Genomic DNA, 15,384 nt, shown 5'->3' on the forward strand with positions numbered 1-15,384 from the left:
AATTTAGCGCAGTGGTAAGCTTATGAAACGATCCAAAACGTTGGCTTCTGCCAAACTTTTTTTTTTCTTTCCTTATTCATCGTTTTATCCCTTTTCTTCCATTTCTTCCCATAGCTGTTTTCGTAACTGTCTGAGAACCGCGCGTGCAAGCGAGGAGATGGTCGAGCGTTAATTTTAAGCTTATTTTCATTAGGACAGCAGTCAGCACGCGTGTGAGAATTTTACGCAGGTCGGTTCATCAGGAGACTGGTGAAAATTAGTCGAGAAACGAGTCTACGGGCTGACAAGCTGAAACCAGCCAATCGGACAAAATTAAGCTGGCGAGGGACGAGAGGCGAATTTTTACATCGTAAAATACTCCAAGTGGCTAATTGTTACATAAAAATAATTTGTATTTTTAAAGAGAAAAACCAAAAACGAACTAGACCTCTTCTATTTTCAGATAAATTTAATTATAACGTGTAGAGTAATAAATTTACAAAGTTTTAGCATATGAGACTGTTTATCAGTGATGGATAGAATGCGTGTATAGTGTACAGTATCAAGATAATTTCATCATTTTGATAAAGCACTTTTTACAAGCGAAACATAACTTAATGGGTAAAGCTTTAATTAGGGATAATGTAGGAGGAATTCATCGATAAATTAAGTTATAAGACTAAAGGAGTAAATTTACATAGTTTCAGTGTAAATTGTTTATCAAAGCTGCAAATTTACACGTAGGTAACATCAGCATACGTTGATGATAAAGACGATTTCGTTTAACACAGTTAGGAGCTTTCGCCTCCAGGCAAACTTTATTAATTAAAATAACTTTTGGGACATATTGTTGATCGTTTGCTAATCATATTGTTCATGCACAACAATATTATTCCGGAGAAACATCGACTTAAGTTCAAACCATCGCATCGCATGTAATAAAACAATTCACTCGCGTTTAGCTCGCTTTAAGTTTCATAATAGCTAAAGAGCTTAACCCATTTTTCAATATTTACCACCTATTTGTGGTTTAGCATATATAGCTTTGATATTTATACAATAATAATACAAGGTATTTTATTTATAGAATTATATAATTACAATGGACTTTTGAACGTTGATACATTTTTAACATTAATAATTTAATTAAATTTCATCCAGTAAGCTTACGATATTTTATATAGGAAAATTTGTAAGTTATAGAGTAACTAAAGTGATTTGGCATGTTCATGGCTTTTCCTTTGGCATTGGCACATCATTTCACGAATCCAAATGATCTCGCTTGGGTGAAATAGTCAAATTCCATTAGATATTTAGTCTGACAGGCCAGAAATTATAGAGTACAAGTGGTCAATGTGGCAACGTGTGAATTTACAGTAATCTCTCGTGTCTCTTCTTGCACAGACACATTATTTTGCAGAATGCTTTTGCTAAATGAGAAAATAACGTGTTACATTAATGGCTTCGTAAACGGTTGCAATAACTCATATTGTAAATCTCGCGATGCGTAATCATTCTGATTTCACCTATACCTTTATATTTATATATATATAATTTTCTATACAGCTATTGTTATAGCTGTATGTATTGTTTAATGTCAAAAGCTTCTGTAAAAGTAAGCTTAACAATCAAAAGCAAGTCATCTCGATTGTTTAATTACATATTTTTTAACTGAACTATTTTTCAATGATAATAAATATTAAATAATTTAATTATTTAAAAATAACTTTTCTTTCCAAACACTTTGCAATCCTAGGTTAGAAAAGATTATTTAACTAGTTTACCAGTATCCAATCGATTTTTCAGAAGAAGTGATAAATTTTGAGTGACATAAATGTAATTTCTTTCAGAGGATGAAAAAAAGTGTATCAGAGACAGCTATAGGAGTTTCATTCTGGTGAATTTTTGTGGGAACCCCCAGAAAGCTGAGTTTATTGGGGATCATGCGATTTCTTCAGATATTGCCAAATGAATATCGCACTCTCCAATACTCTCCATGACTAGATGACGAGGCAGCTTCGATCCCCTCAACTTTCGACTCTTTCCTCCACTTCGTCCAGACCTCTCCACGATATTTACGGGAGACTCGTCTATCAACAGATTACCCATATCTCCTTTCAACAGGAAGAAGAACTCGTCGAAAGCTACGAATCGTCCAAGAAAAAACTACACACGTGTCGTAAAATGGAATGAAAAATCAATTACCTAAATCTCTTTATTTCCGAAGCCATCAAGCACAATTTATTCCATTATTGCAATAAACTACAACGTGGACTGGAAAACATATCAGCCCTCGTACTTTCTGCCCATTAGTCGCGATAAATTCCAGCAATTAAAAAAAAAAAAACAGGAAAAATAAAGGAGAGGGTTCTTCGAGGAGATGAGAAAACTAATGAACTAAGTCGTCGGTCAATCGTTGTGGGTTTTTTTCGTTCGGTATGCGCGATAAATTTCCGGGATTTCCAACTTTCACGCGTGCTGCGCTTGATAAATTTGGCTGGTGGCTTGATAAATCTTGTCGAGACCTTCGCGTCGTGGGTTAATTATACCTCCGAAGCTGTCGCGGTTGCAGTGGCAAATTTTCGTCCCGAAGGAAACATAATTTTTTTCAACTCACTGATTAATCCAGCAAACGTCCCTCGGGATACCAATTGGACTCCGGCGGATCCTGGAGAAGGACGAAAATCAATTCATCGTGAACGATCGACGATCGAAAATGCGTGAACAAAGCTGGGAAATTTTCCCTTTCCGTGGGCGAATCCCATTCGTCTTTTCAATACTTCGGTTAAACAATAAATTTGACTCGCTCTATTATAATGATTAATCATTGGAAAGTTTGCTCTGAAAAGTTACGAATCGTTGGAGGCTTTTGAGAGAATATTTATCGAACCGTGTGGACTTTAATTGATGAATTTTCGCTTTTAGTGACGGATCTTTTAATACTGAACTCGTTTGCTTAATTAGTGATGCGTTTTTCTTTAATCATTGGTATTTAATTTTGAGACTGGTCCACATACCCACTCCCTGTTTATTTTGGAATGAAATTGCAGAAATTTGAGAAATTTTCAAGTATAATTGTAACATAGCCACTGGCACGTTATAAAATTAGCTAAGGTAGACTAAACATTCCACCAGTATTCGCTAATTATTTCTCTTTTTCGCATATACCTCCCCCTTAGAAATTTATCAAGCTCGACGATTACATAGATTGCTCGCAAATTTATCGTTCGAATTCCTTATCTCGCTGCTGCATTACACGCACAGATTAAACGGTGTATAGTGCAACCAACGAAATATTTCGAGCCTCTCGTATCTCGACGCAAATTATTCATTTTTATAAATAAATACTGAAGGGGTGAGAGGGTTTAGGGTTTGAGAAAGGAAGGCAGCTAAAAGAGAACGCAAATCGCGAAGCTGCACGGATATAAATAATAAGACGGATTAATCAATTTGAGTGATCGAGTGGACTTGGGAGCAAATAAAGTATGGAGAGTGGATACAGAGCAAGGAACCGCACAGCCAAATAATCCAATATGGCGAGGATATAAGGTTTTTCTAAAAGATTGAAATAAATATCTTGCAGGGAGAATATACATCGGAGCGATTGAACTATCGCACCACTACTTTTTTCTCTTACTTTTACGAGGTATTTTTGGATATTGGCGAAATCTCGCTAGGGAAGAGAGAATATACTCTGAAAATAACTGCAAACCGCGTGGTGATTTTTATGTGTGTTATGCACGTGGCTGTTTTTCCATTCGATTTTTCTTTTTCTCTTTAATCGATCTGTATACATAGGTATAATAGGATCGATGTATTTTTAATTATACATTGTATCGAAGCTTTGTAACTTCATCCTCGTACAAATGTATAAATTTATTTCTGTTACTTATTATTATTAATTTCTTCTTGGGTGGTCGATAATTGGGTCTAATGTGTCGTCGCTATGCAGCTTTGTCGTGTCGTATATTGCATATTTGCAAGGAAATAGCGGGACGTGTAATTTCAGTGGGATGACATGAGATTTATGTGGCAGAGCTGCTTTTGATTCAAGTAATACGGTTGATCTCCACACCGAGGTAGAACTGTAAATGTAAAGGTATAATGTATGACCTATTTATGAGATGTATTTATGTTCATTGAAACAAACCAAATCTTTCAGTAAAGCTTGTATTTATATTAATGTTATTACAGGAGTACAGTGCAAAATAAGGTAAATAGTTTAAACAAATAACACGAATAAAACTAATAGATGAAAATATTTCAAAATTTTAATAATTAACTTTCATCGAGACAATGAGCTATTATTGTAGTAATAATTAATAATTATTTACAATTATGATTGTGAAGTGTCAAGCTCCCAAAGAACTTTAAACGAATTTAATATATCGAGGGACACTCGAGTATGCTACTTCTTACGCACAACGAAAAAGACTTATTTATCGTGAGAAATTTATCACTCCGTTTCCTGTCAGTGAAATACGCCACTCGAGTATTATCTATTCGGACGAATTTATGTCTCATTTTTATACTACGCATGCACAAAAATTTCCTAACGCAGTATGCGGTGAAGAAGTCAAAACAAATGAAAATTGTGAGAGGAAATTGAGCGAGATTTGCAAATCAAATCAACGTGGATCGACAAAAAACTGACGAAAAATCATTACGACGAAATTCAAGTTTTCTGGGAAAATTGATCAATTTTATGATAATCCTACTTTCTTCTCTCCGAATGTTATACATTTGAGCAGTGTTTGTAATATTTCAATTTAACTTTCGCCTCCTTACGATTATACTTGTTAAATTTTCTCGTGCACAGAGTTTTATAAATTAATGAATATCCTGTACATTTTTATATGAAAAAGAAGAGAAAAGAGTTGAGGAAAAGGAGAAGAAACCACTGCGTTGGAAAATTTCGTCCCAGCAGATAGATAAAGATAGGTATAAATAGATTGAAGCAGAGATGGAAATCAGATACTCGTTGGAGATACGAAGGAAAATAAATTGATGACAGGATAAAAAAGGAAATAGGATAATCCTAATTTATTATACAATCTGAATATTTTCTAGTCGATTCTTCATTAACTTCAAATTCAGGGGGAAAAGAACGAGGGTGTTCCTTGTGTCTCTCCCTGAAAAATAAAACTACCTTACGCGTCGAGATAACTATCAAATCTTATACATAGTAAAATTGGTTCTTATTCGTTTGAGAATAAACCAACTAATTTCACTGAGAAATGACTACCACGTAATAACAAGAGAAAAGGGGGAGGCAAAGAGAAAGACAAGTGGAAGCACACGAAAGGAAATATTAGATTAGCATGATAAACGGAAAATACATAAAGGATCCATTAATTCAACGAGTCAAGATTACATTAGTCTCCCAAAAAGATTCTGACGATTAGAAAATGAGCTACGTGGAATAAAATGTAATTTAAATCTGTAGCATAACAGAGTGGAGAAATTTAATAAATAAAAATTATATAAAATCTCGTTCATTTTGTCGATAAAAATTGTAATACTTCAAAGAGTGGGGTCTAATATTTGCTTCAAATATTTATCATCCTGTTAGATAAGTGGTTAAAGAAAGTTTCATAAAATTCAGCTAAAAATAGAACGTTCGCTAGAATATTTTGCAAGTATTTCGCGTCTGATTATTAGTTTGTGTATTTCACCGAGTCAGAAACAGCGAGCGTCCGTGAATCTTACGATAATTTCCGGGGTAGAAATCTGAAACACGTGGTATACGTACAGTGTAGGTAGATTGAGTGGCTGGAAAAAAAAGTGTACGAGCGTCAAGAAGATAGACATGATTAAAGGGGAGAGGGAGAGGGAAAGAGAGAGAGAGAGAGAGAGGAGGAGGGAAAGTCTAATCCAATTTGTCCTCTTGAGTCAATTTCGCGGCATCCAAGTCGTAACATTCCGGATATTATGATCCTTACCCTCTTAAACAAATTCTACGACGAGCTTTTTTTTCATAAAATCTGTGAACTGCATTACTATATCGATTTAATAAAATGCTCCTACTCACACAGGCATTATATTTATATTAAATGGCCATGGAGACTCGTGTAGAACTACGCGAGACAAATCCCTGTGGGAGCTTGCAAGCTCACCAACCACTCGTATTTCCATCGAATAAAGAAAAATATAATTAAAAACTTGCCTCAAATAGTTACGCGCGTCTATATATACTTTCACGTCTATCCAATTTCGAATGAAATCACTCTATTTCGCAGTACCTATGCGAGCTTCTACAATTTTTTAATTTATTGAAATATTATTTTTCATTTTTTAACGCATTCCTTTTTCTCATCCTGTAATAATATCAATTTCGACGTACGACTTGGCTCGCTCGTAATTAAAGATGATATAACACGAGCTTGATGAAACGTTATATATTCTTTATGACTAAATTTTTACGTTTTATTTGAGTGTTTATAGTTTGATATTTTCCATGGTATTCTTTCAGATTCCTTTTGGCGAGAAACTAAATCACTTGTGCAGATGAGCTTATGCCATTTCCAATAAAACCTCTTCCACTGCAATTTCAGTGATTTAGAAAATGGCAAGAAAAGTCAATTGGGAATTAACATTTATAACGCGTTTCGAGCTACTGGCAAATGTGGGATTGCGGCTATCGAAAGTCTTTTTGCACAATAAAATTTAATGATGCAGCTTTCAGTGTCCTAAGCAACAGGCTGCGCGGAATTCCCTTTGCAATTTATCGCCAGTCTAGAAAAATCTCAAAGCATCGATCGTCACTTTTTCTCAGCTGGTTTTCCACGACACTTTCACGTTTAATGTCCCGACACGGTTTTTGCCGGGGATGAATCCAAATCGCATCGGCATAACATTACAATGTTTTCTCGCTGAATCCTGGAAAAACATCGCAAGAACTTATACTCCAGCTTGTGTGGCTCGCATAGCATTTATTTGAAATATGTAAAAACGTTTAAAAATATACGATATATCATGTGGAATTTATGGAATTTATTAAATTAAAAAATTCCTAATTGTTAAACAGTGATAAAATATTTTGTTACTCTCGTGGATAAATATTGCAGGAAAATTTGGGGATCCTCGAGGCTCGTCGCAATTCGTTCGTCAGATTCACGAGTTCCCCGAAAGGAATTCAGAGAGAATCTCGTTGAGCTCCTTGTAATGCTTCAGATGAATATCAAAAGCCTGGCTTTCCACGACCTGCAACCTAAAGCAACCACTTCCGTGAGTGATTCGCTTTAACCAGAATTCTGGCTTGACTTAATCAACGTATCCTTGAGCACTCCGCGATCACGTGACATATATCGTTACACAGGGTAAAGAGGGAAAGATAATAACACAGCGTGACGTAATGTAATTTCAAACTGCACAAAAATCCAACTTACCAGTCGTAAAAAACGAGTGGTTTTTGGGAATTTGCGAGTTTAAAAATGCACGAGTAAAAAGTATGACGAGTTGAAAAACTGGGAAATTGATTAAATTACCTTAGTTAAAAATTTGCAATTTTCTGCTTTAAATTATTTGCACACAAAACTCGTGCAAATTTGTCAAAAGAAGAAAAAGGGATATATATATATATATATATATAAAACTAACTGAGAATTTTCTATATGTTGCTTTATATACGACTGCTGGTCCATGTCCTCAACGCAGAATCCGGATTCGTAAATTATAAGCGTTGGACACTTGATCTTGGCCAACGAGTCTTTGCAAATATCACCCTGTCGCGTTATGAACGTTCTCTTCATGGTATCAACGCACTCCGACCAAACCTTTTGCGAGTAGTCTTTTCCGTAAATGGGTAGTGTTCGACGTTTACGTTCCTCCGACCATTTATCAACGTCTCTTACAGCTGGAATAAAAGGAAATCAGTCACTCTTAAATCAAACCTATAAAACATTCTTCCATATTATTATTGTTAGCTGTAAAAAAAAAACACTGTCAAATTTTTATTCCTTATCACTGATAATTCACTTCAGATTTACACCGAATCCATGAGTGATTTTTTTTTGTTTTTTCTTTTTTCTTAAGGTGTACCTTCAGCCCTGTCCAGATGTTTTTGTTCCATAAACACCCTCGAATCTATCAATACGAGCTTGCGGATTGTTTCTGGATACCTGGCTGCTAATAAAAGCCCAGTTGTGGCACCGTCACAGATACCAACCAGAGAAAACTTCTCGTAGCCAAGTGCTTTCATCATCCTGTAAGCCCAACAGGCGTCGCGTTCCAAATAGTTATCCGGAAAAGTTCGGTCTGGAGGCCTGGACTTTCCGTATCCTGGCGCGTCCCACGATATCAACGTGTATTTCTTATCATCGAGCAGCTCCAACTGGAATACAAAGTGCTCGCAGGACTCTAACATCCCCACGTTTAATTCTAATTTTATTAACCCTGTTCAATTGTCAATTTTCTACTTAAAGTTATTTCATTTATTTCTGTTATTTATCATTATCATGGTTTTATGTATATATCAGTAAAATATAGTATATATTGTTGTTAAAGAAAATATTAGTATATTATATATTTGCTTTGATTAATTTTTTATCAACGTCCGATTCTTATCAATCGAGTCTCGTGGCCTATATCGTTAGAGCATAGGAAACAGGGGAAGTGATAAAAGATAAAAAGGTAGATTTAAAGAAATTTATCGCTGGAAATATTGATATAAATGGTGATTATTTAATAATTACCTAACACACTTGGCATGAATAACACGATGTGCTCGCCAGAACCAGTTTTTATATAATGAATATTTAAATCATCAATATCTACCGTTCCCTCCTGTAGTTTTGTGGAAAACGTTGAGATAATAAAAAGAGAAAAATAAATAATTCAAATGATACATGCACATTAGGATTTAAATTTGTGACCAACCTGAATTTTTGATGCTGGATTCATAATGAAAATTTCTGCTAGAGTAAAAAAGTAAACGGATTTTGATAAAAGAAAACTGCTTTGTTTTAAGGAAGAGTTGATTGTGTGCAGACAAAACTTGATTCTACAGTAGTTTCGCGCGATATTCGTAAGGATAGCAACTGCTTGTAAGGCTAGCCAGGTAATTTAGATTATAGGACATACGTGATAAAAATAATAACTTCTTTATCTATTAAACACAACCTCATAACCTCTACATTTATTCATATATTTAATCCAGAATAATAATTCATGCTATAAATATCCATTGTCCTATCCTATCTGATGTCTCTACAGAAAGAATACACTAAAATATAAATATTTCTCAAAATAACTTGAAAAATCAATCATTTAATATCTTTTTCATCCCATAATCCCTTTTCGACAAAACCTTTCGAGTAAATTAAAAAAAAATTTACCGAAAGATCCAAAGTATTATACACCTTAAAAATGATGTTAAGGAAAATTGCTAAATAGCGAGTATAATGCCTAATAGCGTTATTTTTATAAATCGAGCGAATGGTTTAAAGTAATGGACTGTTAAAAATTGCAATGGGTCAATAGAAATAGGTACGGTGAGATATGTGAGTAAGTGTAGAAGGATATTAGAGTATAAGTGACAATAGCAGCATAATTTACGTGGAGCTGCAAAGTCTCGACACTTAAACTTTATCACTTTGCAAACGAGGAAAACCATTGAGATAAGCTCGCATCAAGGGCACACGTACAAACCACTAACGCGCTTATTCGAACAAGCTGCAGGTCTTCCCTCGAATGGCTTTAGAGGATAATGTACTCGGATTTTAGATTCCTCTCTGCGAGGTGGCTGATCCTCGCCACAAATCCTAGCTGCTTCCTAATATATAAATTGTGTATATATATTGTAGAAACTTCAGGGTGTTGTTACTGACAAATGTCCTTTAATCCTTACCCTCAGCTCCTCTTAAGTCACTTATTTCAACTTTAACCACTAACCTATTTTCCTATGCATTACAATAGACTCTTTGAATTCTGAGAATAATTTCAACACACAGATATGATAAGTTTATAATTAATTCTGTAAAGTCTCATCTTCTGCACTGTCTTTCTTATTGAATGTATCTGAAGTCGTGCTCTTGATAAATATTGTTTGGTAATTGATGCAAATCTTAGGAAAGAAAAACTATAAGTAAGATATATATATATATATATATATACTTACGTCTATGAATATTTATGTTGCCAACGTTTCATAAACATTCCAGTTTGCTTCATCATGGACCAAAGAGTGACTCAATAACGAAATGTTGGCAAATAAGCCATCTGCCTTTTAAGTGTATAATGAAAATAATGCTGGTCTCAGAAATCACGAATCTCAGGTTAAATCAAGATAACCTGCTGCTAGGTCGAAATTAGAGAAGCACTGAATCAGTCTTGGCCTTGCACTTTTGCTAAAACAGAAAAACAAGTATCGTGATTGAGGTTAAAAACATAATTTTGCAAAAAACAAAGTTTTTTCTTAATTAAATATTGAAACGTTTGCTGTAAATTTAACCAAGCGGAATGTTTTTTTAATACCATCGTTGCGTGGAAGCGGGAAAAGAATCTTTACGATTTCCTTTTTTCTCCTCCTCCCCTCAACCATACCCCCAACACCCTTTCTATTCTCTCTCGCTGAAAGCTTTCGTGTATTGCGAGGTTTTCGCATATTCCAGCAGAGTTGCGACTGTTTGCCTCAAATTGCTAGTGACGTAGTGAGATTTCGCATTCTCTCCGGGGGGAAAAAGCTCGAACTGCCACCCACATCCCAAGCATCTAATTTCATTCCATCCAAGAAAAGCTCCTGTAAAAAGCTCCGAGCACTCGATGAACCGCGAATAATATCCAAATTTTTTACTCGTCACGCTAAATGTTTCCTCGCTCACCGTATATACAATCGACCACCTGCAAAACCAAAGCACTACATTTTTTAAATAAATGTATCTTGAAAAATAGCTTTGTTAAAATATATAGAATTTCGTTGGCTCTCCTTGATTTTTAATCGATTATAGCGCGCGACACGATGGAATAAAATTGTTTATCGATGGACCACCCTTTGAAAATAAATTTGTGGCTGGCGATAAAATTCTTTAGACTGGAAAAATGAAGCGACGAAGTCATAAATCTTTTGTAGTCGTGGCTCGGACTTTTACACCGTCAAACTTTATGTAACGGCATCATTCGCACGGTCATTTTTATCGAGAAGAACCCTCGGAGACTCGCCGGATGGGCCGACTTTTCATCTCAATCTTCTCGAAACGTTCGCCCCGTGGCTTCCTCTCGTTTCATTTTTCCCCCTCCCATATCGCGACAAGAATGTGCAAATTACCGACCCGAGCCAACAGAATTATCCGCTGCTAATCGAAACTCGACTCTCCCAGAAATGAAGTAGCCTGTAAATCAATCTCGCGAAGCTTTCCTCGCCAAAAAGTTGGAGATTTACGACCACCGGAAGTGGAAAATAAAATCTCTCACTCGTGCCCGTCCAACGATTAATTAGCGATTGTACCATAGGGGAAGTTTTATTTAATTAATGAAACTCGTGGGAATAACTCAATTATTTAACAAAAAATGGGTGTTTGCTTATTTCTCTCTTTTTTTAAATAGAGAGTAAAATTGTAAAAGGGATTGATTTTTCTCATGGAGGCTAATTCGATATTGAGAGGAATTACGTGCTGGGAATTTAGCTAATACCGCTACTTCTGCAGAGGGAGACCATTTCAATGCGCACCGTTATTTTACTGTCTATCTTATTGCACTTGTTTCGCGCATACGAAACAACTGGTCGAAACCTCGGAGGACATCCTGTATGTGACTTTAGTGCCGAATGCTTTAGCGACACGTGCATCTGCACTCTAAACCGTCCTTCTTTTCTTCACTCCTCCTCTTTTCCCTACTTTTTCTTATTTCACCCCCCCCCCCCCCCGCCCCTCCTGCACCCCCTCTCAAAGAGCAACCGATATTACCATCCCATAATTCGGATAAAAGATGCAACTGCACTTTAAGAAACGTCCCATTCGGAAGGATACCTTAATTTACTCGCTAATGCACACACGGTATTTACATCTCAAAGCGATCCCTGTAAACAAGAAAAATTCTGCATTCTTTCGAACGAACCCAAAGTGCAGTTGCAATTAAATCAAATAAATTTACAAAATATTTTTATTCGTTTCTGAAAGTAATCAAGGTTATTTTTTGATAGATTAATTATGATTTTTAATATTTTATCATCATTCTTATATTATTATTCATGATATTTTCAATCAAACTTGACAATTTAAGTATTTAGAGTGAAGTTCTGCTCAATTTGTTCGCAACGATCGAGCAAAACAAGGAAAATAGCAGCTTTGGCACTAAGTGCATGTCACATGCAGTTATGCTAATGCACGAATGTAGATGCACACACACACACTCTCGGGAACTCTTAGGTGGACGCACAAACATGTGGAAGTATTCGGATATCTAAAGCATCAAATCCTACTGAAAAATATAATAATAATAAAGGAGACCTTAATGCGAGACTGCATGGCAATATAATATGCATTTTTCTGCTGCACTTTTCTTGCCTGACAAAATGCATCGCGAATCTTGCCACTGTATATGCATGTGCAGTGAATAAATTACTCGACCAAATAAGGTGAATGCGTTTTGGCTACGAAATGCATCGTGAAATCGTATGCATAATTAGCTTTTAATTTCATTAACAATGAAATCCCTAATTTTTAATCTATTTCAATAATGCATGTGATAAGCGAATAAAATTATATAATAGGGAGCAGTAAAAAAAAAGGATAATCTTCATTGGTTCTCGAGAATGTTTTAGACTCCTGGGATCTCGTTATCGTTAAATAGAAAAGGCAGCTAAAAATTAGAGATCGGACTGCAATTATTATCAGTTTGCTCCAACAATGCGATAGACTGTGCAAGAAAAGTTTGCTCGATCATGCAGATAAATCAAGCGAGAGTCTTAATCTTTTCGGACAGTTTGCGTTGCTTTCTTCGGAGAAAAAGCGTCCCGATACGAGCGATTATTATCCTTAAGTCGTAAAACTGCCCCAAAAAGGGGGTATTACGAAATTTCGGAGTCGCGCGTCCAATTTCAAAGCGATTAACTTTGCGACTCCGCTTTAAATTCGTGGAAATGGTCGCAGAGCCAACCAGAGATAATATTACTTTTTATTCGTTGAATCATTAATCAGCAGACTCTAAAATTTTCGAGCCATCGATGATAAAGTTTATTTCGTCGACCGAATTAAATTTCTGCTGGGGAAATAAATAAGGACGTATAAACGATACATTTTCGATAACTTTTAGATATCGCACATACGACGTGTTTACGAATGATTTGTTTTACGAGGGATTTCACCAATTGCTTCGATAAGTTTACAGCTCAGTCTCGATAGCTGGATAATTGGAGAGAATTGTAAAATTGGTAACGAGGGGAAAAGTGACGATATAAAATATCGTAGATTATTTTGTGCTCGTATTTTCTTTGTGGCTCTATGTGTGCTTTGTTTCAGAGTATGCGAAAATGTCATCCCGTGTGTTTCAGAAATTGTTATACAAAAGAATAGTTAAATATGTGTCAGTGTTCATCCTTGTACGAAGAATCTCACACGATAAAAACAAAAGTGCCGCTTGATAAAATCTAATATCAAAGGTAAAATTCCATGGAATATTTTCAGCATTTATAAATTGCATCGGAGGGAAAAGTTCTTCGAGTGGTTTTTGCGCGGCTATCATAAACAGACTTACATTTACGTGCTACCGAATAACTTTAACAAAATGTTACATTTCAAGTTCGATCGTATCGCGAAAGAGATTTCCTGAATATGAAATGGAATAGAAAATAAATACGATGGACAAAGTACAAATGTGCAATTTGCTACGAGGTTCGAATAGAGTATAGGACTGAAAAAAGTGACATTATTGCAACAAAAAATTAATACATATTCTTGTGACAAAATCACACTGAATCTATCATCAGTTGTTAATAACTGATCCCACTGTCAGATCTCAGAAACTTTAAAAAGATTCTATTTCAATATTATATTTTTAATCGAGTCTTGAAGTTTGCTACTAAACAAAAGTTTATCTTATCATATTTCTACATGTAACACGCTATACATTTTCTTTTTAATTATTAAGAGACCAATCGACAGAAGAGAGATAAAGGGATGTGAATAAAACATATACAGAAGATCGTAAAACTTGTAGGAAAATTTACCATCGGAGCAATAACTTGATAATTGGATGAAAGGAGACTTTTAATACCCCAGTGTGCCATTCGTGTTATTTTCAGAATTACTAGTTGCCCCGCGATAAAAATCTACAATTGATGAAAATATTTACCTCTCACGTCGTAAAGAAGCCAGCTTGGACTGGATCCAAGAGTTCCTGCTGAAAAATTTGTAAAAAGTGGGTGAACCGTCTGGTTAACTACAAAAGTTTTCAGCAAGAGCCACAGGGAGATTGTAAATTAAGCATCCACGAATTATACCATAATATTTCATCCAATTAACTGTTGTTCGACTTTTCTTTTATTTTAGAGAGAAAAAAAAGGAAAATTTCTATAGAGAAAATGTTGCCAAAGCGACATTTGTGAAATGCATAGGGAACAAAATATTAATTTTAATGTAGCATGAAAATTGCAATTGTGTAACACAATTGAGGTAGTGTGTTTGCCATGTATACTGATTACATCGAATTTCCCGGATAATATGAAATGCAATATGCGAACTGCATGCATTACATGGAAATTCAGGTGCAGCAGAGCACGTGACGTTTCCTCGTACATCATCAGATTTTTGTAATCCTTGCATCCCGTATTTCCCTAGGATCAACCAGCAATACTCCAACGAAGCTCCTATCAGCTGTTTGCACAATGATCGAAGCAAAGAACAGATTATTAAATTAATCTCTAAAAAATTTAATTTCGCAACGTCTGGTATTATACACTTTTCCTAAACTTGATCGATCAAAATCTTTATTAAAAAATTTTCTATATACTAAAACTAGAAGGAAATCACGATTCGAGGTGCTTCACTATGCTTGTTTGCAGAGACCTCACTCCAGTGTAACAAACGTTTAACATCCTATGTCTATTTTCCTTACGAATATCTCGTTTTAATTAAATAGTACAGGAAACAAGCTCGTTTAATCCTTGCTACGTTAATTAGCTTAAACGATTGGAAATATAAAAAAAGAAAAATAATTTTCCTCCTTCTTTATTTAATATTACCAAAGAATGTCTTGATTATTTTACTGGAAGCCTCGAGTATCCTCTTGACTGAAAATAATAAAGATACAAAATAACGCAATTATTTTATTGGTTTAATATATTTTCTTCGTTGCAACAAACATTTTCAAGTTACTCATCCAATAAAAATATTGTTTGCAGAGTATTCCTGGATTTGGAGGATGGTCGTAATTGTGTGGATAGATAGTGGTTGGTCTATAAAGTTTCTGTAG

At 35.2% G+C, this 15,384-nt stretch overlaps 2 protein-coding genes across 5 annotated transcripts in view; one reads left to right on the forward strand and one right to left on the reverse strand.

Moving 5' to 3' along the window:
* LOC136779437 (cardioacceleratory peptide receptor-like) overlaps positions 1-15,384 on the forward strand; it is a 41,755-nt gene that overhangs the window by 9,283 nt on the left and 17,088 nt on the right. The gene's annotated exons all lie outside the window — the stretch shown is intronic.
* Positions 4,179-8,990, reverse strand: LOC136779438 (valacyclovir hydrolase-like). Of its 3 annotated transcripts, XR_010823593.1 has the most exons (6): positions 8,857-8,990; positions 8,673-8,763; positions 8,020-8,358; positions 7,579-7,834; positions 7,026-7,189; positions 4,179-6,858 (listed from the first exon to the last, which is right to left on the reverse strand). XR_010823593.1 is itself a non-coding variant. In XM_066737030.1 (5 exons), the coding sequence occupies exons 1-5, from the start codon at positions 8,878-8,880 to the stop codon at positions 7,093-7,095; spliced, it is 786 nt and encodes a 261-aa protein (XP_066593127.1). In that variant the 5' UTR covers positions 8,881-8,990; the 3' UTR covers positions 6,953-7,092. The 3 variants fall into 3 exon arrangements, 2 of the variants coding, with proteins under 2 accessions (XP_066593127.1, XP_066593126.1); XM_066737030.1 differs by lacking the exon at positions 4,179-6,858 and having other exon boundaries at positions 6,953-7,189; positions 8,020-8,337; XM_066737029.1 differs by lacking the exon at positions 4,179-6,858 and having other exon boundaries at positions 6,953-7,189.

Source organism: Prorops nasuta, unplaced genomic scaffold (genome assembly GCF_024137725.1).
Source record: "Prorops nasuta isolate Cenicafe-Biocafe unplaced genomic scaffold, Cenicafe_Pnas_1.2 PNAS00017, whole genome shotgun sequence".
Lineage (NCBI taxonomy): Eukaryota > Metazoa > Arthropoda > Insecta > Hymenoptera > Bethylidae > Prorops > Prorops nasuta.

What these genes read in the sequence shown, in the direction of transcription:
- LOC136779438 (XM_066737029.1), bottom strand. Translation starts at nt 8,880, where the DNA reads ATGAATCCAGCATCAAAAATTCAG. An exon ending in ATCCAGCATCAAAAATTCAG is followed by an intron (nt 8,764 to 8,856) that starts GTTGGTCACAAA and finishes ACAAAACTACAG; the next exon opens with GAGGGAACGGTAGATATTGA. An exon ending in CAACATATAGAAAATTCTCA is followed by an intron (nt 7,190 to 7,578) that starts GTTAGTTTTATA and finishes TGGTTGCTTTAG; the next exon opens with GTTGCAGGTCGTGGAAAGCC.